This window comes from Ascaphus truei, chromosome 19, assembly GCF_040206685.1.
Source record: "Ascaphus truei isolate aAscTru1 chromosome 19, aAscTru1.hap1, whole genome shotgun sequence".
NCBI classification, from domain to species: domain Eukaryota; kingdom Metazoa; phylum Chordata; class Amphibia; order Anura; family Ascaphidae; genus Ascaphus; species Ascaphus truei.
Genome location: NC_134501.1, coordinates 10,269,275 through 10,295,482, shown reverse-complemented (window position 1 = coordinate 10,295,482; position 26,208 = coordinate 10,269,275). Strand labels below are relative to the sequence as shown.

General features: G+C 50.7%; 1 protein-coding gene across 1 annotated transcript; it reads left to right on the top strand.

Annotated features, from left to right (window-relative positions):
• The first annotated feature begins 1,695 nt into the window (after positions 1–1,695).
• CYB5B (cytochrome b5 type B) lies at positions 1,696–16,762 on the top strand. Its single transcript, XM_075576482.1, has 5 exons — positions 1,696–1,948; positions 9,071–9,199; positions 9,900–9,926; positions 11,490–11,524; positions 16,022–16,762. Exons 1-5 carry the CDS (start codon positions 1,799–1,801, stop codon positions 16,110–16,112), a joined length of 432 nt encoding a protein of 143 aa, XP_075432597.1. The 5' UTR covers positions 1,696–1,798; the 3' UTR covers positions 16,113–16,762.
• The last annotated feature ends 9,446 nt before the right edge of the window (positions 16,763–26,208 follow it).

The following is a 26,208-nucleotide window of genomic DNA, read 5'->3' as shown; positions in this document are numbered from 1 at the left end:
GTTACATATGTAGGGTTGCCAGGTGGCTTGTCCAAAAATACTGGACACAATGGTAAAAGATGCGACCCCCATGCCCCCGGAATACATATAAAATACACCCCCACCACCCTAATACATATACAATATACCCCAACCACCCCAATACATATACAATATACCCCCACCTCCCCAATACATATACAATATACCCCCCCCCTCCCCAATACATATACAATATACCCCCACCTCCACAATACACATACAATATATCCCCACCCCCCCAATACATATACAAAATAACCCCGGCTCCCGAATACATATACAAAATACCCCACCTCCCCAATAAAAGTCAGACTTACCTTGGGGATGGTGTCAGGTCAGCCCGGTGGCTGCGGGGGTGTGGTGGCTGCAGAGAGGAGTGGGGGCCGGTGGATGCGGAGTGCGTGGGCAGTGGATGAGGAGAGGGGGGGAAGTGGATGCGGAGGGGGGGAAGTGGATGCGGAGGGGGGAAAGTGGATGCGGAGGGGGGAAAGTGGATGCGGAGGGGGGAAAGTGGATGCGGAGGGGGGACAGTGGATGCAGGGGAACTGGCTGCCGGTCAGAGCAGTTGCTGCCATGCCCGGCGTGGGACATACAGGGAGAAAGAAGCCTTCAGCGGGGGAGAGTCAGGCATGGCGGCAACTGCACTGACCGGCCAACGGTAAGGCTCTTTTTGCAGAACATTTCAGTAATCATCTTCCTGACGCACAGATGGCTCCTCTTACGGGTTTTCTGTCAGTCTCACTGATGTTTAGCATCAGTGTCTCATAGACTTTAATGGAGGCTCACAGATAAAAGTAGTTTTCCATTGAAGGGTCACAAACAAATAATGGCGAGGAAAAAAAACAATGAAAATCCTTCTCTGTACAGAGCACAGTAATGATTAAGAACACGATCACTTCTGTCAGGTTCTCGGTACAGAGCACAGCAGTGGTAAAAAAAAATGTGTGAACATGTTCACATCTCAGACAGGTTCAACGTACAAAGCACAGGCTGGGGCCATGGTGCCGCAGACTGTGCGAAGGGGTCCGCACACCGAGCGATCAGATTGCCTTAAGGCAGTGATCGCGTCCATGTGGCGTGCGGGCAAGAAATCAATTGAAACTGATTTCTTGGCGCAACAGGCCGGTCACGTGAGCGGTTCGCCCAATGAGGGGGAACCAGCTCCGTGACGCCCCTAGGAACGCCCCCCATGGCCAGGGAAAGCACTCGCTTCACACGGGTCACTTCACAGCCTCTGCGCGGGCGAAGGCACCATGGCCCCAGCCTAATGGGGATCACTTCTGACAGGTTCTCAGTCCATAATGAAAAAGACCACGTATGCGCACAATCACGCCTCACTCATGTCCCCTGGGCAGGTTTAGGAAAATGAGACTAATATGTTGGTCTGATTGAAGGTAACGTGATTAATTCAACTGAAATAGTACCGAGCGCACTAAAAATTCCATTGACGTCAATGGGCAAAGATCAGCACTTGACTGACACCTTTCCCTTTCCCTACACTTGCTGAACAATAGAGTATTGCCCAAATAAAAGATGGCCGCCGGTAGCTTCACGTTTTGTCACGTGATCAGCATCTTTATTGCAATCCATCAGTTGTCTGAATGCATTGCGGCCTCTCATTGGACGTGTCGGCTGAGCGGTGTGTGTCAAGAGACATGATTGGTTGTTGCCTTGGAGACCGCGGCAGTGTGTAAGAGGCGAGCGTGGCGGTACGGAAGCCGGGAGCGGGTGTAGCGCGGCGGGTTACATAAGCGTTCCCGGGCACGGACAGGCGGTCATGGTGGAAGAGAAGAGCGGGGACGGCCCGGCCGAGGAGCCGCAGGCCGCGTACTTCACCCTGGAGGAGGTGAGGAAGCGGAACACGCCCAAGGAGACCTGGCTGGTGATTCACGGCCGTGTGTATGATATCACCCGCTTCGTGGAGGAGGTGAGAGGAGACCCGGGGGGGGAGACTGGGGCAGGAGAGACCCTGGTTTTGGAGAGAAGACCTGCAGGGGGGAGAGATTGAGAAAACATGGGATCTCTCTGAGGGAAAAAAAGGCATTTCACCTGGTTATTGTCTTGCTCTTCTGAACAATGTTCTGTGTTCACACATGGACTCACATACCTGGGCTCACATACCTGGATTCACATACATGGGTGCAAGAAGTATATGCACTGATTTCCCCACCCAGTGTTTTCATGGCTGCTATTTTCTTCCTAAAATCAAATCAACTACCTCATAACTCGAAACGAGCTACCTGTGCGCTCGTCCTGGGCCGTACATCGGGCTCTTCAAATGATACACCAATGGACTGCACGCAGTATTAGTTATCTTCTCACAACATAACTGTACATATGTTTATATAAAATTCTGTGGGCTGGCCAGATGTTTACACGTCACTTGTCATTTGTATCTTGCATAGCAGATGACGTAGAAAAGACAGATGTGGATAGTGTTCCAACTTCTAATTGGCTTAAATACTCATTCTATAGCTATAGTTCTATTGATCCAGAGAAATCAAATAATAAAACCAAGCGAGTCATTGGCCAATTAGGTCTACGGTGAAAATAAAATTCTTTGTGAACCCAGTAATAGCGAGCAGATTTCTCCCTGGTTCAGATTTGTAACTTTATTAGGTAGATCCCTATCATTTGTAGTAAAAGTCTAACCTTTTCTTAATATTACCTGTATCTGCCATAACAATCACAATGGCTATTGAATTGCCTTTCTGACAGCCTGTACTGTGGTGGAGCCTGTCATACTCTGTATTACCTGTGATGGGGGCTTTGTTTTTGTGTGTGGGTTCCTGCTGTCCTACTGCCTGTTCAGAGCTGAGACACCTGCAGGATCTCTATAGCAACACAAGCATAGCCACCATGTAAGTTCAGGTCACGGTGCTGCAAAGATTAAAATCTGAAAACGGATCAGGTTTTGATCAGCGACGCCAGCTTTTCTGAAAGACCAAATGGTACACAAAACCAGGAGTGGATCATTATCAAGCTGGTGACCTGGAGTTACTTGGCACACACCTCTTTTTGGCAAGAATGAATCTGTTTTGTTCATTATAATGTTTGCTCCATAAACAGTATAATATAAAACTTGCAGTCCAGTGCATGACCTCCGTCTGCCCTTGGGCATACGATGAGGACTATGTGTCCTACAGGCTGTATTAAGAAACACCCACAGCAACATGTGCTTGTGAGTTTGCAGATGGCCCTGATTTTTATATGCTGTCAGACAGTTATTGTAATAACTGCAATCTGTATAAATGCCCTTTAAAGCAGCAGTTCAAGCAATATCCTACGTGGTTTTTTTTTGTTTGTTTTTTTTAATCCGTTCTGTACTATGAGAAAATACTTGTAACATTTTAAAAAAATAATGTTTTAAAGACATTTTTAATGTTTCTAATGTAGGAAGCATTTCCAAAGTGACAGTCCCCTTCTGATAGGCTCTGGCTCTTGAGCCCCACCCTCTCCCTAGCAGTGAACAAATTGTATCAATCATATTCCAGGAGTACATTGCCCACAATGCTGTGCAAGAACTGAATTAAATAACCATGCGCAAGCAATCTGTTAGTCGATTTTTACAGGAGACCGGATCGATCTCCAGCTTAGCTAATCACTTGTCAGTGTGCAGATTGTATTGATGCACATATTAAATGTAAATTTTTTGTGTATGTGTATGTAATTATTTTTATTATTATTTATTTTTTATTTATTTATTATTTATTTATTTTAAAAAAAAAATATACGGCAGCTTTAATGTGGGGAGACTGTTTTAAATAATGTGCTGACAGGATTCCTATCTAGACACAGGTGACACCTTCTCCCAGATTTATCTAACCCTTCTTACCTGGCTTTAAAGTAGGTCACATCAGATGTAGTTGTGTAGAATGGCAATTCTCACTCTCTCACGCCTTCACACGGTACTGTGCAGGCTGGGCGTGGATAAAAACACGGGCGCCAGGAACTCTTGTAAAACAAAAGGGTGCTTGATTGACCTGGTGCATCTCAACACCACTTGTGGCAAACAATAATACTCTGGACTTCATCCCCGGGTACACATCCCACTCCTATGTAGGGGAGGTGCATGACTTATGCACCCATTGACAAGGATGACGTGCAAACAGCTTGCTGGGGGGATAGGATGCAATGAGAACCTAATGGGTGGGCAGGTTGAATGTGAGCGCAGGCTGCAGTATCAGCAACCCTATGAGGACCGTGGCAATGAGACTGGGGTAGGGGGAACCCTATGAGACCAGTTGCATCTCCCACAAACTTGGGTTTCCTGTTTCTTAACAGGCGCTAGCTTAGGGGCAGGTTACTAACTGGAGATCAATAGAGGATGACAGGACACATGTTGCTAAACACAAACCTATTTACAGGACTCTCTGTGAGGACCCCAGTTAGAACCTGCAGAACCTGTTTCTAGAACATTGTGTGATGTCAATCACATGGAGGGGGGCCACCTGAGTGAACTCACACAGTTAACCCCTTGAAGCAATCACCCTTTACAGGATCTAAAAGTCCTTCAAGAGGGGGGCTACACTTACAAATGTGGCAAACCTGGGACATTTGCAGCAGGAAATGTGTTGATTGCCAAAGTCTGCAAAAAAAAAACCCGTCGCCAATGTGAGATTCCCAGCAGAAACATGCAGGAGTTTCAGATGTGTTTTGTATTAGCAGAAGTCAGATATATGCAAAAAAAAATATTTATTTTTTTCTTTCAAAACTCGCTCTAGGAGACGGGAGTGCGCTGCGATCAGAACGGATCAGGGTGACACCCTTCCTTGCCCAACATCCAGTGCATCGAGCCTTGTGACCCCGTTACCCCCACGCTGGAAGGTCTGCCACAGACCCTCTGGCATGCAAAAAGATCCAGCACTCGGACGCTGTCCGGTGTAAACGTGTAATGCGGCTTTAGTGAGGTTACTTCCGTGTGAGCTTGCGACCCTGCAGGTTTTTCCTATGTTACTGAGGGTGGTGAAAGGCCAAAGAGCAGTGGCACATTGTGCTCACACAAGCCTGACCTCTTGTCTCACCATTGGCTGGCTCACTGATCCTGGTGCCCTCTGCATGCATTTACCCAGTCCCTGAACTGCATGGGTCATGACAAATCCTGCTTGCTCAATGCATGTGTACTTTGATCCAGTGTCTCACTGACCCCTCCAGCCGTGACGGGCAGATAATCGGCCTCCTCTGCGTCCAAACACTTGTGCTCACTCTGCTATGTGTTGACCATACAGTGTACAGTATGTATGTGGTATTACCGCTCCTCAGTCCTCCACGTGATCCTTGTGATGTGACAGTATTGTATCGTCTCATTGATGCAGTTACCTGGACACGGCCTTATGCCGGGTATGCGGCTGTCGGAAATTTCTAATGTTTGAGTGCGTTGTTATTTCACTGGACTGACTGAGATGGAATTGGTGCTCGGGTTCCTGGCTCACGGTGATGTAGGCTTGGTTGGATCTTGCGTCATGAAACCTTCCTGTGCAGGGTTCCCCCATTTCTTCAGGATAGCACACACAGGGATTAGGAGATAGCGGCTGCCCTGCCCATTGCGTCGGCTGTAGCCCAGGAGTGACCAGCTCTGCTTCAGCACAGGTGGCTGTAGTCTGTTAAAGCGTACGCTGTTTAATAGTTCAGTTACTCGGGCCTTGAAGGAACTGCTGACCAGGCCATTTGAAGTGATGTCTCACCAATGTCCGTCTCTGAAATACCTCAGGAGTGTTCCATTAGCTGCACGGGGGCCGCAAGGTTCCTTGCAGCTTGGCACGGCTTAGTAAAAATGGCCCAATATATATAGTTTTCACTAGTCTCTGTAGTAGTCTTACCTGTCTGTGTTTCCAAACCTTTTAATTCCCAGAACCAGGTGCTAGTGTATCCTAGAGGCAGAAGGTAATTCATTGTAGTAATAAGCCATTACATGGTCCCCATTCTGTGGCAATGTGAACCTTGCATGTGATATATAGCTGTCCAGGACACTATATACCCACAGGAGGGGGCTCTCTGCCAGGGACTGGCATTCCACCACTGTTGCCTCTTTGACTTCACTCTGGAATTCCTGTTTTTCTTCTGTTACTATCCCATAGCCCAGGAAACTGCCCCAGGGGTGCAAAGCCTGCTACCTTTTTTGGGCAGGTTGAAAAGTGTATTTTGCCGTGTCCCCGATCTGGCACTCCCACTGTGGCTTGTGCGTGCGTGGGACCTCTTGTCAAAGGGATGATATTATTTCACCAAACCCCAATCTCGCCCCTGCTGCACCTCTGCCTAGGTTTGTCCTGTGGGACCGGCTGCTCTCTGGGAGTTTTATTCCCATCTCATTAATGGGGTGTGGTGCACTGTGTGTGTACAGATTCTTTATTTACAATATTGATGTGCGTACAGAGGACACCTGGATTAGACCTCCATCTGCTGCATACCCTTTAACTTGCAGAACAAGGCAATTCGCTTTATTACGGGTACACTTCTAATATGGCCGAGATTAGAACAGCGAAGAGCTGTTAATTTTGGACAGGAGGGAAGCGCCAGTACAAGGGGTCATCCTGTAATGTCTGAAGGTCATATTCTCAGGGGGAGTGTGAGGAAATGCTTCTTTACTGAAAGAGTTGTGCATGCCTAGAACAGACCCCCAGCCGCATCGGTGGGGGGGCAAATGCACGCCCAACAATTGAAGATTGTTTGTGGTTGACACCAGTAAATCCAAATGAGCAAAAAGCACCAGGTTTAAGGGATTGATGTCCATATACCCTGTCTTTGTATCACTAGACGTGAGCACCCCCAGAACTGCCCCAGTCCGAATGTTCCATACAAAGTGCGAGATTGGAAGACTGCATCACACACGTGTTATTTCATGTAAGCTGCCGGTAACGTGTTAATAAATACAGGCAAAGTAACCTCACCGGGGCGGAAAGACAGCGGTCACGGCCGCGCAGCAAGTGAACAAGGCTGGACTGTGCTGTAAAAAATCTTTATTGTACCATGGATATTTTTAAAAAGAGAGAGAGGGAAGCACCCCCCCCCCCGCAACTCGAACGCGTTTCAGCCGCAACGGGCCTTTCTCACTCTTTAAAACGCGTTCGAGTTGCGGGGGGGGGGGGTGCTTCCCTCTCTCTCTTTTTAAAATATCCATGGTACAATAAAGATTTTTTACAGCACAGTCCAGCCTTGTTCACTTGCTGCGCGGCCGTGACCGCTGTCTTTCCACCCCGGTGAGGATACTTTGCCTGCAATTCCCACTACACAGCTTGGAGCACGCCGCAGACCGGACGGACTTTAAAGATCTCAGTGAGTTATTGATTTTCACTTGTTGTTTTATTGTGGAGTTCCCCAGGTGTTGTGGCTCATATTGTGCGAGACTCAAGGGGTCTGGGAGGGTCCACGGACTTCCCCCAGACATCCCCAGACGGTCACTGCCCGACCACAGCCCAAATAGGGCTTATTAACACTATACAGTTCCTCCGCACTCTGTCCCTCCGGACACAGCAGCATTTTTATTAGCCCAGTGGTTTGAAGCCCTGCAGCACTGGCTTATTGAGGGGTGAATGTCCCTCAATGTTCTCTTTACCTGTTAATACATACACGTGAGAGCAGCACGCTAATATTGCATCATGCAAGGCCTCTGCTAATCTCTACAGCAGGGGTGGGCAACTCCAGTCCTCGGGGGCTACCAACAGGTCAGGTTTTCAGGATGGCAGGGATACTGTGAACCTGACCCGTTGCTGGCCCTTGAGGACTGGAGTTGCCCACCCCTGCTATACAGCTACATGTCTGAGTAACCTATGCCGGCAGCCCCTCTTATTTGCACTTCCATATATTCCAACATGATAGGAGAACATATTTAATATATCCGGAGCGCCCCCATCCCTTCCTCCAGCACTGAAAGGGTTAACACGGTGTGGACCGTTCCAGAATTTGCCCAGGCTGAGGTTTTCCCTAAATACACGAGGGCCGAGCCAGGAGGGCACTTTGTGACTGCCCTGAAACCGGTGAAACCAAACCCTGGCCGCCAGAGAGGACACGGCCGTACTGTGTCCCGGGGCCTGTGCGGCAGAGACAGGAGTCCTGTGTCGGAGGGGGATGTCCACAGCCGTCGCCCTGAGGTCCATAATGACACATCGGATACACCAATCCCTTTACTGCCATGTGACGCAGATGGGCCTGCTTTGCATTGCATTGCTGGGTGCGAGGGGGGTTAAGCCGTTACTTAGGCCTGTAAGAAGGGGTGTTGGCTTTAATCATTTCTTTTGACCAAATCTTGGACTACAAATAAACTCCTGAAATAAGGGTATTTGAGCAGCACTGGGGTAATACAGAGCTGCTGGTTGAAAAGATGAGCCTCAGACCTGACCCGTCCCCTCCCGTCCATCTCTGGCTTAATGCAAAGGCCATAAAAGTGTTAGTCAGAAAGTCACATGCCCATAGACTAGGGGTGGGCAACTCCACTCCTCAGGGGCCACCAACAGGTCAGGTTTTTAGGATATCCCTGCTTCAGCACAGGTGGCTCAGTGAAAGACTGAGCCACCTTTGCTGAAGCAGGGATATCCTGAAAACTGACCTGTTGGTGGCCCCTGAGGACTGGAGTTTCCCACCCCTGCCATAGACTAAGAGCCGACTGCAGAGACTCGTGCAGCATTTCCGACTGTGCCAGGAGGACCGGGGCGGGTACAGGACTGTGCCGGGAGGACCGGGGTGGGTACAGGACTGCCGGGAGGACCGGGGTGGGTACAGGACTATGCCAGGAGGACCGGGGCGGGTACAGGACTATGCCAGGAGGACAGGGGAGGGTACAGGACTGTGCCGGGAGGACCGGGGCGGGTACAGGACTGTGCCGGGAGGACCGGGGCGGGTACAGGACTGTGCCGGGAGGACCGGGGCGGGTACAGGACTGTGCCGGGAGGACCGGGGCGGGTACAGGACTGTGCCGGGAGGACCGGGGCGGGTACAGGACTGTGCCGGGAGGACCGGGGCGGGTACAGGACTGTGCCGGGAGGACCGGGGTGGGTTCCTCAGACCACCTTGTTGGGCTCCAGTTGGTGACTCCTTTTTCTGCTGGCTTGTGCAGCACCCCGGCGGGGAGGAGGTCCTGTTTGAGCAGGCGGGAGCTGATGCCACAGAGAGCTTTGAAGACGTGGGACACTCGATTGACGCACGGGAGATGCTGAAGCAGTACTACATCGGAGATGTGCATCCGGTAAGATATAGCCAGGGACGGTAAAATGCTGTTTGATGTCCCCCTGGTGGTGGGCAACTGCAGTGTCCTCAAGAGCCACCAAATGGCTAGGTATTTGAGCCACCTGTGCTGAAGCAGGGATATCCCTAGTACCTGTCCTGTTGGTGGCGCTTTAAGACTGGAGTTGGCCACCCCTGATGTATACAGTAGGATAATGCAGAATGAGCACAATAATAAATGACACCTGCAGTTACCGGGGTTCAGGGAATACCTGTCTAAAGAATCCTGAACTTGAATAAAGTGGATGATCCAGGGCACACCGGATTTTCAAAAGTAGAATTTATTAGTCAGAACAGCACCGTGCTCTGGATCATCCACTTTATTTACAGAATGAGCACAATAATAAATGACACCTGCAGTTACCGGGGTTCAGGGAATACCTGTCTAAAGAATCCTGAACTTGAATAAAGTGGATGATCCAGGGCACACCGGATTTTCAAAAGTAGAATTTATTAGTCAGAACAGCACCGTGCTCTGGATCATCCACTTTATAATTGGTGTGCACATGAAACCGGGATTGCTCCTTTTAAATGGCAAAGGATTTATTTGATCTGCATTCTGATTCCTAACTTTTATAGTTTATACTCCTTGTTTGCTGGTGATTCCTCTACAGTTTTACGGACAAAATGTAATATTTCGATTTTTATTTTTGTTTTAACAGGATGACTGCAAAAATCAAGGTGCACAGGTAAGTCTGTGCCGTGGTCACCCTGAGCTGCGTGGGAATCTCTGCATGTGCAGCCTGCTTCTGTATAACTCGTGCCACTGTAATCTGCATCCGTCCTCACTGGAGATGTGTGAAACCTTCCGGTCCTCTGCAGGGATGTTGGAGCACAGTGATGTCCCTCTGATGAACACCTGTATAAAACCGAGGCTGGTTACGTTGTACTTTAAATTCCTGCAGCATACACTGATTAATATAGACAGGCGTGGCGCTCCTAATTCCTGCACTGCGGGTGCACACGTCACGGCAGGCCTTTGTTGTAGTAACCCTGTGAACTAAAAGCGTAGTTTGTTCATAGTAAAATGTCCCTGTGACATATGACCGCGCTGTGGGCGTCTCGCTCAGTATAGGGGGCTCTGTCCTGTTATTAGACTTTCTTGCACGTGAGGGGTGTGCCCAGCGCTCCAACCCCTTACTGACGGGAAATAATCTTCTTGATTCCCGTTAACCAATAATAAAAACTTTAAAAAGAGAGAACCTGGATTTCCCTATATAACGTCACTGCCTTTACAGGGAGTAGACCTGGTTTAAATCCCAGTGTCGGCTCTGGGTGCCTCGGGAACCAAAATTGGATTGTAAACTCTGCAGGACAGGGAGTAAGATTGTAAGTGCGGCCCTATGTATACCGTGGGCACTAGACGTCAGTTCAGTGACCCGAAATGGGTGAATATCTCTTGCACGCTAAGGTCTCTGCTCTGCCGTCCTCTACCTGTGTGAGGAACAGTCTTATGCTAGACGTGACTATCTGCCCCCGTTACATTATAGGGAGACAGTCCAACCTCCTGCTATCCTGGAAGATTAAATCATTCTCTGATTTGGGGAATAACCGAATGAATGAGGCACGAGGTGATTTAGCTGCAGAGACCTGGGTATAGTGATGCTGAGTATTTCACCCCCCCCCCCCCCTTGTGAAAATGATACCTTCTGCTTTCTGGCAGTAACTATTGTAAATAGGTGGGAGTAGCACAGCCCTCGGCAAATCTCCCTAATATGCACTCTGCTCAGTTGGCAGCATGCCCCAAAGAGATTAAATATGATTTCCGACTTTCTAATTACAAGTGCTTTTAATTACTGTTTTGTCTTTGTGATGATGTTTCGCCATTTCTCTTTCTCCCGCACCTCATGTAACTGCTGTGGGCTGGTTTTATCCTCCCCACGGCTGTGTGGGTCACTCTGAGGGCTAGACCGCGGCTCTAACTTTTTAAGGGAGGGTGAGCGTGTGCTGTGGTTAGCATGCATGTGGCGGGGGGAGACTGTGTGTGTGTGTGTGTGTTGTGAGTCGGAGAGCAGTGTGGGTGGGTGGGGCAGGCAGCGCGTGCGTGTGTGGGGTGGAGAGCAGTGTGTTGGGGGGGGGGGGTAATGTTTCCTGTGCATAGGTCATGAATCCTTTCTCTCCCTTGCACTTGGACAGTGAGTTAAGGCAAAGCTGCTTGATGACCGGCCGCTTATACTGAATATCTTCTCCCTGTACTGAAACTTTTGTATTGTGTGGTATTAATGACCGGTCTCTGCCTTCCTCCCCCTCAGGATATTCTGATCACCACATCATCCAGTTTCTCCAGGTAATGTGTATATACCTTTACAAGCTGGGTTAGTCCCGTCACGCAGAGCGAGAGCCTCATTCGCTGACTTAGTGCAGTTTCACTGTTTTAAATGCAGGTTTTCTTTTCCTATACAGTAGAAGTGGAGAGGAGCACAGCTTTCACAGCGTGTCAAGCGCAAGAAATAAGGGCAACTCCAAACAGGGATAAAATATAAATAAGCCTTTAATGGTCAGTAGAGGCACAAAAATAGGACCACGCACCTACGCGTTTCGTCCCTCAGGACTTTCTCAAGGTGTAATGAGACACAATAGCAAGCCGTTTATCTACACAAAATTCGTGCCAAAACTCGGCACTCGTGACGTCATCTTCATGCGACCGCAAACGGAGTCGCAGTATTACTGCGCGGCTCAATACTGAGTCGCGCTCGTAACAGGAAATACACTGAGTGTCAGGATTGACTGTCAGAAAAAAACATTGAATGGGAGAACTTTAATGATAACATTGTTAAAAAAGATGACAAAATCACCATCAAGGATAACAATTACCCTGAATATGAAAAGAACAAATAAAACAGATAAATAGCAACACTATATCCTATAAAAATGTCTGTTTTGGGGAGTGTCTCATGTGAGTCCCTGCACTTACCTGCGCTGTGGGACCCGGCTGGCATGTGAGTCCCTGCACTTACCTGCGCTGTGGGACCCGGCTGGCATGTGAGTCCCTGCACTTACCTGCGCTGTGGGACCCGGCTGGCATGTGAGTCCCTGCACTTACCTGCGCTGTGCGACCCGGCTGGCATGTGAGTCTCTGCACTTACCTGCGCTGTGCGACCCGGCTGGCATGTGAGTCTCTGCACTTACCTGCGCTGTGGGACCCGGCTGGCATGTGAGTCTCTGCACTTACCTGCGCTGTGCGACCCGGCTGGAATGTGAGTCTCTGCACTTACCTGCGCTGTGGGACCCGGCTGGCATGTGAGTCCCTGCACTTACCTGCGCTGTGGGACCCGGCTGGCATGTGAGTCCCTGCACTTACCTGCGCTGTGGGACCCGGCTGGCATGTGAGTCCCTGCACTTACCTGCGCTGTGGGACCCGGCTGGCATGTGAGTCTCTGCACTTACCTGCGCTGTGCGACCCGGCTGGCATGTGAGTCTCTGCACTTACCTGCGCTGTGGGACCCGGCTGGCATGTGAGTCTCTGCACTTACCTGCGCTGTGCGACCCGGCTGGAATGTGAGTCTCTGCACTTACCTGCGCTGTGGGACCCGGCTGGCATGTGAGTCCCTGCACTTACCTGCGCTGTGGGACCCGGCTGGCATGTGAGTCCCTGCACTTACCTGCGCTGTGGGACCCGGCTGGCATGTGAGTCCCTGCACTTACCTGCGCTGTGGGACCCGGCTGGCATGTGAGTCCCTGCACTTACCTGAGCTGTGGGACCCGGCTGGCATGTGAGTCCCTGCACTTACCTGCGCTGTGGGACCCGTCTGGCATGTGAGTCTCTGCACTTACCTGCGCTGTGGGACCCGGCTGGCATGTGAGTCTCTGCACTTACCTGCGCTGTGGGACCCGGCTGGCATGTGAGTCCCTGCACTTACCTGAGCTGTGCGACCCGGCTGGCATGTGAGTCCCTGCACTTACCTGCGCTGTGGGACCCGGCTGGCATGTGAGTCCCTGCACTTACCTGCGCTGTGGGACCCGGCTGGCATGTGAGTCTCTGCACTTACCTGCGCTGTGGGACCCGGCTGGCATGTGAGTCCCTGCACTTACCTGCGCTGTGGGACCCGGCTGGCATGTGAGTCTCTGCACTTACCTGCGGTGTGGGACCCGGCTGGCATGTGAGTCCCTGCACTTACCTGCGCTGTGGGACCCGGCTGGCATGTGAGTCCCTGCACTTACCTGCGCTGTGGGACCCGGCTGGCATGTGAGTCCCTGCACTTACCTGCGCTGTGGGACCCGGCTGGCATGTGAGTCCCTGCACTTACCTGCGCTGTGGGACCCGGCTGGCATGTGAGTCCCTGCACTTACCTGAGCTGTGGGACCCGTCTGGCATGTGAGTCCCTGCACTTACCTGCGCTGTGGGACCCGGCTGGCATGTGAGTCCCTGCACTTACCTGCGCTGTGCGACCCGGCTGGCATGTGAGTCTCTGCACTTACCTGCGCTGTGGGACCCGGCTGGCATGTGAGTCCCTGCACTTACCTGCGCTGTGGGACCCGGCTGGCATGTGAGTCCCTGCACTTACCTGCGCTGTGGGACCCGGCTGGCATGTGAGTCCCTGCACTTACCTGCGCTGTGGGACCCGGCTGGCATGTGAGTCCCTGCACTTACCTGAGCTGTGGGACCCGGCTGGCATGTGAGTCCCTGCACTTACCTGCGCTGTGGGACCCGGCTGGCATGTGAGTCCCTGCACTTACCTGCGCTGTGGGACCCGGCTGGCATGTGAGTCTCTGCACTTACCTGCGCTGTGGGACCCGGCTGGCATGTGAGTCCCTGCACTTACCTGCGCTGTGGGACCCGGCTGGCATGTGAGTCTCTGCACTTACCTGCGCTGTGGGACCCGGCTGGCATGTGAGTCCCTGCACTTACCTGCGCTGTGGGACCCGGCTGGCATGTGAGTCCCTGCACTTACCTGCGCTGTGCGACCCGGCTGGCATGTGAGTCTCTGCACTTACCTGCGCTGTGGGACCCGGCTGGCATGTGAGTCCCTGCACTTACCTGAGCTGTGGGACCCGGCTGGCATGTGAGTCCCTGCACTTACCTGCGCTGTGGGACCCGGCTGGCATGTGAGTCCCTGCACTTACCTGCGCTGTGGGACCCGGCTGGCATGTGAGTCTCTGCACTTACCTGCGCTGTGGGACCCGGCTGGCATGTGAGTCCCTGCACTTACTTGCGCTGTGGGACCCGGCTGGCATGTGAGTCCCTGCACTTACCTGCGCTGTGCGACCCGGCTGGCATGTGAGTCCCTGCACTTACCTGCGCTGTGCGACCCGGCTGGCATGTGAGTCCCTGCACTTACCTGCGCTGTGGGACCCGGCTGGCATGTGAGTCCCTGCACTTACCTGAGCTGTGGGACCCGGCTGGCATGTGAGTCCCTGCACTTACCTGAGCTGTGGGACCCGGCTGGCATGTGAGTCCCTGCACTTACCTGCGCTGTGGGACCCGGCTGGCATGTGAGTCCCTGCACTTACCTGAGCTGTGCGACCCGGCTGGCATGTGAGTCCCTGCACTTACCTGCGCTGTGGGACCCGGCTGGCATGTGAGTCTCTGCACTTACCTGCGCTGTGGGACCCGGCTGGCATGTGAGTCTCTGCACTTACCTGAGCTGTGCGACCCGGCTGGCATGTGAGTCTCTGCACTTACCTGCGCTGTGGGACCCGGCTGGCATGTGAGTCTCTGCACTTACCTGCGCTGTGGGACCCGGCTGGCATGTGAGTCCCTGCACTTACCTGAGCTGTGCGACCCGGCTGGCATGTGAGTCCCTGCACTTACCTGAGCTGTGCGACCCGGCTGGCATGTGAGTCCCTGCACTTACCTGCGCTGTGGGACCCGGCTGGCATGTGAGTCCCTGCACTTACCTGCGCTGTGGGACCCGGCTGGCATGTGAGTCCCTGCACTTACCTGCGCTGTGGGACCCGGCTGGCATGTGAGTCCCTGCACTTACCTGCGCTGTGGGACCCGGCTGGCATGTGAGTCCCTGCACTTACCTGAGCTGTGCGACCCGGCTGGCATGTGAGTCCCTGCACTTACCTGCGCTGTGGGACCCGGCTGGCATGTGAGTCCCTGCACTTACCTGCGCTGTGGGACCCGGCTGGCATGTGAGTCCCTGCACTTACCTGCGCTGTGGGACCCGGCTGGCATGTGAGTCCCTGCACTTACCTGCGCTGTGGGACCCGGCTGGCATGTGAGTCTCTGCACTTACCTGCGCTGTGGGACCCGGCTGGCATGTGAGTCCCTGCACTTACCTGCGCTGTGGGACCCGGCTGGCATGTGAGTCCCTGCACTTACCTGCGCTGTGGGACCCGGCTGGCATGTGAGTCCCTGCACTTACCTGCGCTGTGGGACCCGGCTGGCATGTGAGTCCCTGCACTTACCTGAGCTGTGCGACCGGGCTGGCATGTGAGTCCCTGCACTTACCTGCGCTGTGGGACCGGGCTGGCATGTGAGTCCCTGAAGTAGGAGGAATTGCATTAGGCAATGGGACAAAGATTGAGAAGTCTAAAACCTTTCTGTCTTGTATTACATTGTAGTATGTAAACACCAAACACCCTTATTCATGGGATCGCCCTGAAAACTCGCCAGCAAAACCCAAATGCAAAACAGGATTCCTGACCCTGAAGAGGGTCATGCCTGTCGGACAGTGGGACCTGCGATGCACTTCAGTGGGTTCCAGTACAATGCATTGCATGCCCCTGCAGAAGTGACCGTGTTAATCCCTATATTGGTCAGGGATTCTTGAGCTTGCACTGCTGACCTAAGGACCTTTTTGTGTAAATTTTGTTTGTATTTTTTTTTTCCCTTCAGCACTTGGTCAAACTGGCTGATCCCTGCCCTGGCTGCGGTCATCCTCGGCTTAATGTATCGCTTCTACTCTGTGGACAGTCGGTCCTCCTGAGACCCAGCACCTCCCCGGTACCACGACCTGCCAGCGTCTCTACTCACATGGATACAAGCAGAATCAGTGCGCGCACACACATCACGGCACAAGCCTTACCACGTTGTGGCCACGGATCAATATGTCCGACTTCTGTCGTGAACCGTGTAGTTTTGACCTTTGTGACCAACGCCTCCTCTCCCTGCCTGCTGTGAGCGTATCCCCTGTTTTTATCTGTCTCTACTCTGGATCTTCTTATGGGACTTTTATCAGAATATCACTGTGTTGTGTGTCACGGAGCATGCGCCCTATACCGTGTATTCTTTTTATAATCTCTCCTACCACAGGAGCCTGCTGAGCGCAGCTTCCTCACCCGCCCCGTCAGACCCGGAAACTGCAACGTTTTCATTGTTGCTTGGAGAAGAGATTCCGTATCTATGTTGTGGATTTGAATGCATGTGGTACAGTGAGCCAAGTAAAATGTGAAGTGTTAGACTCCTGTGGTTGTCCTACGTGTGAATGGTTTCTGTCTCTTCTGCTCATTAAATAATTGTGCGGAGGGGAGAGAGCGTGTCCCCCATGTCGGAACATACTGTGTGTACATTTGTTAAAGCCATATTCCTTCTAAAGCAAGGTCAGAATCGCTGATTTTAATAAAATCCTTACATGAATCTGGTCTACATTTCGTTTGCATAAATACTAAAAACAAAAACCTCGCTGGTTTCAAATTCCAGAGTAATCCGCAGAACTTGTCCCTCTTCAGTCTTTGTACACATACTCGCCATTTTGGCTGGATGGGCCGCATGTCTCCTCCAGTGGGGGAGATATGGTGGCCGGCAGGGTTTCTATGCAGTTTCCCTCCATGCCGTAGAAACCTGATGTATCTCGTCCTAATTTTAATGCCAATAGCTGTGCCACAAGAACAAAATGAATGGGTGGTACAGTTTGTTGTACGCCTTTTATCGCAATCTACGAGTGAATGCATCTTTAAAATGCTAGTAATGCAAAGGTATACAGAGGCACTCTCAATATTCGTACAAGTAGAAAGATCCTTGATGCCGCTAACCCATCGAGGTCCCAAATAGAGGCCTTTAGTTGTACAATGGAAAGATGGAGGCACACAAGTAGTTATGCCAAAATGCTCTGGTTTACTGCATAGTAGTAGGCAGAACTAAAGTAACATTTCGGGGACACAGCCGAATCCTCTGATAAAAGCCATCTGTGTCAAATGGGCGGGGTTCGGCTGTGTCCCCGACACGTTACTTTAGTTCTGCCTACTACTAAGCCGTAAACCAGAGCGTTTTTGGCATAACTACATGTGTTTCCATCTTTTCTCAATTCCAAAGTGCAGGGAAACAGCCTTAGGTGGGCGAGTCCCGCGTGTGCAGCCAACACAACGTAGACAAACTTTTTCGTCAAAGTGCCGGTCTCCTCAAAGACAGAGATACAAAGTATAGCTCTACTCACACGTTCATAATGACGTTCTCCTTTAATGTCGCAGCCAAGGACAGGGGAATAACAAAGTTTCAGGTCACATATGGACCTTTGATAATGATGAAAGGTCCATATGGGACCTAAAACTTTGTTCTACTGTCGTTGGCTGCGACATTAAATGGAGACCTTCATTATGAACGTATGAGTAGAGCTGTACTTTGTATCTCTTGCGTGGAGGAGACCGGCACTGTGACAAAAAAGTTTGTCCATCTTTAGAATGCTGTGTCCTTACACCTGAGCGCGCGGTGTTGACACCAGTTGTAAAGTAAAGCATTGTGAGTATAATTGGTGTCACTATTGAGGTGTGTGTTTGAGTCACAGAGATAAGCTGTAGCTGGAACAGCTCGCAGCTCAGATCTTCGCATTCTGTATCGATCTTCCATCTCCGTATCCTGCCAACACCACAAACCCACATAATGCAATGTCAAAGATTGAGCAACCTGTGCTGAAGCAGGGATATCCTTAAAACCTGTTTGCGGTGAGGGGGGGAGGGGGGTGTCTCTTGTGGACTGGAGATGAGCACCCATGTCATAGTACAGCACTGCCTAGGGTCTGACACCCAAAGCACTTCCAATGATGTCATACCTGCACCTGCTGGCGATGTGTGTGGGGGGTGGGGGGGGGGGAGAGGGGGTTACAATGATGGAAGAAATGTTTGGCTTGATGTAACAGACAACAAATCCGTTTGACATTTGTCACCAACACCGCTGAATAGCAAAATCTGAAAGTGACAGTTTTCTTTACAACAATAGCATATAACCACGGTTTCAGACAAATATATCATTCATAAAAGTATTACCAAATCTGACTGTCACAGACTGGGCCGACGCCTCAGAGAAGCGGTGGTTCTGGTTCCTCCGATTCCCTGGTGGGTTTGAGGACGGCCCCTGGATTTTGGTCATGCTGTTCCTCCTGGGGGTCAGACCTCCCACTCGTTCACCTGAGAAGTTTACCATTTTCGTGCATCCCGTCTCTCTCTGATACAGAGCTCCTTGTGTCGTGGAATCTTACACAGTAAATGTTTGTTCGCTCTCAGCATGGGACGCACAATGAGGCTTTGTAACTTGTGTTATTTGTCAATACAATTGATGCCATGCAGGCAGAGAGCGTCTCTCCATATCCGGGAGACCGTGAAGTGACGCATGCTCACAGCTGCGGATAATTACAGTTTGTATTTTATTTTTATTAAGTAACATCCATCCCAGCCTTGTACAATGCACTTCTGCTTATTTCTAATACAGAGCTGTCGTGGCCACATCACAAAACGCACAACATTCTCTGGCTTTGGGATATAGTAGAGTGGATCATTAAATGCCCTTCACTGGCAGAACAAAAAGGAGTCCTTGCCCCACATAGGGTTGCTAGGCGGCTTCTCCAAAAATATTGGATACAATGGCGAAAGGTGCGACACGCTCGAGACGCGCGCACCTCCGCTCCATGCTGTTTCCTCCTCTGCTTGGCCCCACCCTGGGCTCCTGACACCACCTCCTGATTGGCTGTATTACCCATCAGCAGCCAATAAGGATGGAGGAAGCCGTCTAGCCCACTAGCAACAGCCTTGTTTGGGGAAATCCCGTGGCCCCCCCAAGTCGGACAGGTCACTGTGTCCAGAGAGGTAATACCGGTTTACACATACACGTCCAGTTTTACCTCTAATGTTTTACTGGAAAGTGTCAAAATACCGGACAGTTCAGTTCAATACTGATCACTTGGCAAACCTAGCCCCAAAGAGTTCACAATCTAGGTCAGGGTGGCCAACTCAAGGGCCACCACCAAGTCAGGTTTTCAGGATATCCCTGCTTCAGCACAGATCGAAGACTGAGCCACCTGTGCTGAAACAGGGATATCCTGAAAACCTCAGCTATTGGTGTCCCTTGAGGACTGGTGTTGCCCCCTCCTGATCTACGTGGTATGTTGGGAGAACTTACGAGACAATAGGAAAGGGGTTATGGTAAGTGCGTATGCAAGGGGTGAGTTCCTTGGAGCTACTGCAATGCTTCATTACGGAGATGTGTTGAGGGGGAGAGAGAACGCGCTTGTTGCATATTAAGGGCATTCCACATAGGAAAGGGCTACAGATAGAAAAAGGGGGTGGGCAGAAGACACCCTTGGGCAAAATGCCAGCTGGGGTATAAGACAGGACTGGGACAGAGGAATGTATAGCCTTGAACGAGAGGACGCTTTGCCATGTGTTGCTGAACCCCTCCAGCAGTGAAGGGGTTACAAATCTGCTGTCTTCAAGAGATGGAGTGGATTAAAATGAAGGCGGAAGATCTATCATTCTACATTTGGTTGTATCTTTCTGCCGAGAGGAACATTTGTTTGACCCAAATTTTGAAGTGGGAAACATCGGATTGTTTATTTTTTTTCTCCCTAACGGTTACTGCCCCCCATGTAAAACTTCTCCACCTAGATCAGGGGTCTCCAAACTCAGTCCTCAAGAGCCACCAACAGGCCGGCTTTTATGGATATCCCTGCTTCAGCACAGGTGGCTCACTCAGTGGCTCAGTCTTTGACTGAGCCACTGAGTGAGCCACCTGTGCTGAAGCAGGGATATCCATAAAAGCCGGCCTGTTGGCGGCTCTTGAGGACTGAGTTTGGAGACCCCTGACCTAGATGCATGCGGCTGCAGTCCTTGGGGCTGCCTGTCCCTAGAAATTGTTTATTTCCACTAAAACCTACAGAAAAATTCCAAATGACCAGGTTAATTGATTTTGTTTTATCCTGTAGCTCAGGAAAGGATTAACACGTTGATGAGTACTGGTCACTGGGGAATTCTGCTCCTCTTTGATCCGTAATGTTCGTCTGTAAATCCTCTTGTCACTGTTCAGGAAAGGCAAGAGACGTCAAGAGTCACTGCTCCAGCCTCCTTGTCGGGGGGCGAAGTGACCGTAACATGGAGTAAAACGCAGATAGTTTGTGGATTAGTGAATGGTAAATCATCACAAAATCTTCATCCAGTCTTCATTTCTCGGCTCTAAACTCCGTGCAATTTCCATGTGCACTTTAGGCTGCGGCCAGGCAGGCAGCTGGCGCTAGTGCACGGTGACATCACGCGCTCTGCTCGGTCATGCGGTTTGTGGCCAGCTAGGTACGCGCGGGGGGGGGGGGGGTGTGGCCATGCCATCACCGAGCTGGTTTGCACTCATTGGGCGAACCGCTCACATGACGTGCCAGCGAGCGGCATATTCAAATTTGCTTGCTTCGGCAAGCAGTTAAGCGCCGTGCATGCGCTCGCTCACGCTGGCCACACACATTGCAACAGTGTATTTCATCGCGGCCAGTGAGCGCCCTCTTAGCGTCACCCTGGACGAGGCCTTCCAGTCGCAGAGAGGAGTGTGTGGGCAGAGGGGATGCGGGTGAGTAGTTCCTGAAGCAGGAACCACATTCTTCACCGATCCCAGGACAAGAATATGTCTCCATTTCCCACTCTCTTCTGTACAGACATTTAGTCCATACAATTACATTGTCACTTTTGTAGCTTTTAAAAGGTCGGACTTCTTTGTTTGGGTGCAAGGAGAGCAGAATTCTGCATCCTCGTGGAACTTGTCTCTCTTCCTGTCAGAGGACCAGACGGAGGGGAAGGGCTGTTTGCTTTCGGAAGGTGAGGGACGGTCCCACTTAAGGCCCATGACATGTTGCCTGCTTGCTGGCGGAGGCGCGCTGAGGCGCACTCCCGCTCAGCACTGAGCCCCTACAGCCGCAATTAGAGCGGCTTTAGTAGGGGCTCACTTGCGCTTCCGCGCGCTTGCGGAAGCGTAGGTCTTGGGGGAATTTAAAATTCCCCCGCTTGCCGACGAGACAGGCCGGTCACATGAGCGGCCCGCCCCGTGATGGCTGCTGAGAGCGCTTGCGGTAAGCAACCGCACAGCCAGGGAAAGCACCCGCTTTCCCTGAGCCTCAGCGCGCCTCAGCACGCCAGCGGTAAGCGTGTCCGAGGCCTAATGCACAGTGACCACACACAACAATCGGTAGCTCAACAACGTCCAATCTGACCTGCTATCCTGTGCACACATTAATTTAAACTTTATTTATAACAGCTTATCACTGCCATTAGTTCACTAGGAGATAGGAAACTTTGGGCATTTCTGTGCCATTAGTGTACAATAAATGGTTAGTGTTTTATTGATTAGGGCCCAGAATGTGGTTACGTTGCTGATGAAAACCACTGGTACTCACTTAAGTTACAATGTGACACAACCAGGGTTGACATCACTCCGGGTTTGACCCGGAGACTCCAGGTTTTGTCCATGTATCTTCGGGCTATGGGTTTACCTGAAAAATCTCCGGGAATCGGTATCTTCCCCTGCAAATCCCGTCAACATGGCTCCGCAAAATCAAATGGTGTCGTGTTGCCACGACAACGGGATGTCATGTGATGACTCGGCGCCATAAGGCGTCCCATTGTCATGGCAAAAATGACACCGCATGGCGCCATGACATCACATTGTCATGGAAATACGGCGCCATTTGACATCGCGGAGCCATGCTGGCTGAACCTTGCAAGGGGAGCCGCCTGGAAATGAAGCCGCCGCCGCCGAAGGTAAGGGAAATAAATATATAAATAAAATAAATAAATGTAAAAAATGTCATTGCAAAAAGTCTCCGGGTCAGCCTTCAATATAAAGTGGCAACCCTGGGCACCACGAAGGGCGGTCTTGGCGGTGTTTTGCCGCTGAAGATGACCCGTGGAGTGAGGGATTCCCATTTTGAGTAATGCTGATAACTCCAACCTAGGACCTTAACCCCATAACACTAACCTTAACCCCTAACCTTAATATTCCCATTCCACACAAACTTTAACCCCTAACCCTAATATTCCCATTCCACACTAACTTTAACCCCTAACCCTAATATTCCCATTCCACACTAACCTTAACCCCTAACCCTAATATTCCCATTCCACACTAACCTTAACCCCTAACCCTAATATTCCCATTCCACACTAACTTTAACCCCTAACCCTAATATTCCCATTCCACACTAACTTTAACCCCTAACCCTAATATTCCCATTCCACACTAACCTTAACCCCTAACCCTAATATTCCCATTCCACACTAACTTTAACCCCTAACCCTAATATTCCCATTCCACACTAACCTTAACCCCTAACCCTAATATTCCCATTCCACACTAACTTTAACCCCTAACCCTAATATTCCAATTCCACACTAACTTTAACCCCTAACCCTAATATTCCCATTCCACACTAACTTTAACCCCTAACCCTAATATTCCCATTCCACACTAACTTTAACCCCTAACCCTAATATTCCTATTCCTTAACCTGCAGCAAATAAAATTATCACGTGTGAGCACGTTCACACGTCTCAGACAGGTCTGCGGCCCTGCCCTTCCCCGTTATCTCTAAGGCTGCGGCCATGGTGAACGCTGGAGAGGGCACAAGCGTTCACTGGGCTTCTCCCCGCCGCCTGCAGCAGAGGAGACAGGGAGGCGATCTGTGTCCTGCATGCAGAGGAGACAGGGAGGCGTATCAGGGGGGGGGGGGGGGGGGGCGCGGCTTTGACGTCATGGAGCTGGTTCGCACTCATTGGGCGACCCGCTCACGTGACCCGGCCTCTGCTCCCGCGCTCTGTAGACAGCCTCATAGAGGCACATCTATGTGATCGCGCCCTCCTGCGCGCCGTCGATCACCATGGCCGCAGCCTTAGCATACAGTGCTTCCACTGCAGCTTATAGTGCCGGCAACGTCGCCCGAAAACAAATGCATTGTCGCCGCCGCCGCGTACACTTATAGTATGCGCGACGGCGACAAAGCGATGTGGCGACGCGATTTTTGGTAGTCGTAATTATTTGATTTTTCAAGGGCTGTCACCTCATGTGACAGCCCCTGAACCAATCAGGAGCCTGGTCGCCCTCGATGCCGCCGCAAAGCGAAATGCAACTTTCGCTTGCGGTGACGGGTGACGTCACGCGTCGCCGTCACTATAGGCGCGGCCTTAGTGTGAGGGTTGGTGATACTGGCTTTGCAATTTGAAGCTGGGATAGGTTTCAACCACACCTTAAATAATTTATGGTGGGTAACAGTGACAAAAACCCTCCAACGTACTGCATTAGCAAATAAAAATAGCACTTGTGAGCACATTTACTATAACCCTAATCCTAACCTTAAAGCCTGCGGCAAAAAGGGCACTGGCGAATTGTCCCATCCCTACTAAGGGCTGTATATGTGTTTCTGTGCCATCAAAGCCATGAGCACATGCTGCGCGCTGCAGGGACAGGCTTCGGGGCCAAGCTCTGCGAGAGAGTGCTTATGAAATCACTGGAGATGATTGAGCTCCCTTTGAGTGTCTGATTGAATGTTTCCTGATCTTTTTCTTAAGGTGAATTCATATTCTCTCTCTCATGTAAAACGCTGCAGGACAAAATCCTCCCACCTGCTTTCCTTGGGGTTTCCTTTTCCGCTTTGCGGTGACAGGTTGGTGTGTAATTAGGAGAAGGATTATTGTCCTATTTAATTACCCCGCATGCCACATTATTGCTTTTCTTGTTGTTGTCCAAGTAAAGTCTCTGAATAATGTATTAAGAGTTCAAACAATGGTAGCTACGAGGAGAGAACCAGGGAACATGTCCAGTCCAAAACACACTGACCAGCTCTCCTTGTGTCCAAAGAGATTCCAGTCTAGAGCTGAAAATGTATCATTTTTCTGCTCCCTCCATGCAAATTATCCCCTCCTAATGTAAACCAACATGAGTTTTAGAAACTGCCCACACTTCCAGCCCAAATCTCTCTGACAGCTGTTAAATGATGTCCAGCGACATCCGCTCAGTTATCTGGCCCATGCACCCTTGGTCCAGAAACCGGACCAGAGGTGGGTAATGCCACTTTGTAGATCATTGGCAAGCCCTCATCCAGAGTTCTGTGTTATATTCTGTATCACCAGAAGGAAATAAAACAAATAGAGACCGTGCAAATAAGGGTTACAGCTTAAACCGTATCAGGACAAACTAAAGGACCACAGTATGTACAGCTTAGAGGAGATACGTTACATTTCCTGAGTTTTTCTAGGGGATTGTTTATTTAATAAATCCCCATCAAAGCAGCATGTTTCAGGCCTCTGGCATTGAAGGGTTAAAGAAAATGCCATACTTCCTTAGAATGGTGATAAGCTCTGTGTGTATCTGTGTATCTGTCTGTGTATCCATGTGTGTCTCTGTGTTTGTGTGTGTGTACGGTGATCTGTGTGTAAATTGCTTATTTATGTGAAAGTGGGCACAGCACAGACACACTGCCCACTGCTCTGGTCTCTGTGCCCCTTGTTCATGCCACCCAGTGATGGGCGAGGGTCGGAATTCCCTAGGAATGTGCTGGGATGGGAGCCCAGTGGGAGGGGATTGTGCAGTCGGAACGTTTCATGTTTCAGGGTTGATTGGAAGTTTAAGTAACTTGATGTATTCAGAGTCCTCGGAATCCTGTTCCCATTACACGCTTCAGTGTCCAGCAGCCTGCAAGCATTCAGGGATGCTCAACTCCAGTCCCCCCAACAGGTCAGGTTTTCAGGATATCCCAGCTGCAGCACAGATGGCTCAATCAGAGGCTCAGTCAAAGACTGAGCCTCTGATTGAGCCACGTGTGCTGAAGCAGGGACTGATTGAGCCACCTGTGCTGAAGCAGGGCCTGATTGAGACCTTTGCTGAAGCTGGGATATCCTGAAATCCGGATCTGTTCGGGGGTACTTGAGGACTGGAGTTGAGCCCCCCTGAATTAATGCATCCCCAAATAAATTGGCATCATTAAGACTGACATCAGTGTCAATAGAAGACCCAAAGGGACACAAGTGGCATGCATTGCCACAGACATGAATGCCATAACACACAAAACATGCTACAGAAGCAGCAATATCCCTCCACGGCGGTGCTACGGCTGCAGCAATATCCTTCCACGGCGGTGAGGCAAATAGTTCTTATTATTGTCATAGACAATCTCAGAAACGCAGATCTGTGACTGGGAGAGTGAGATGAAGAATACATTAATAAACAATGGAAGTCCATGCAGGTGCAACACGTGTTAAAGGTATCCCCATCCTCCTAATGTCCACACGTAACTCTCTGCCAGGCTCTTACGGTACAGTGTGTGCCACTAAACATCCGAATCCCAGTGTGGTGTGTGTGGGAAGTCTTTTATCTATTCCAGGGGTGACCAACTGCAGTCCTCAAGGGCCACCATCTGGTCAGGTTTTCAGAATATCCCTGCTTCAGCATAGGTGGCTGTCAGTGCCCACTCCAGCACAGGTGGCTCAATCAGTCCCTGCTTCAGCACAGATGGCTCAATTAGTCCGTGCTTCAGCACAGGTGGCTCAATCAGAGCCTCTGATTGAGCCACCTGCGCTGAAGCAGGGACATCCTGAAAACCTTACCTGTTGGTGGCCCTTGAGGGCTGGAGGTGGCTACCCCTGATCCATTCTATGTACACAAAGTAGATAATGTCTCATTTATTCTGATCTCCTGCTACTAGAGGTATTTCATGGCACAAGATAATGTGTGTGTGGGGGGGGGGGATTACTTCAAACAGATTACAGGAGAACCTGGTTCCCGGGAATATGTTTGTTATGAGTGCCCCAAGCATTATTCTCTCTGTGTAGCATGCCCACAGCAGGACC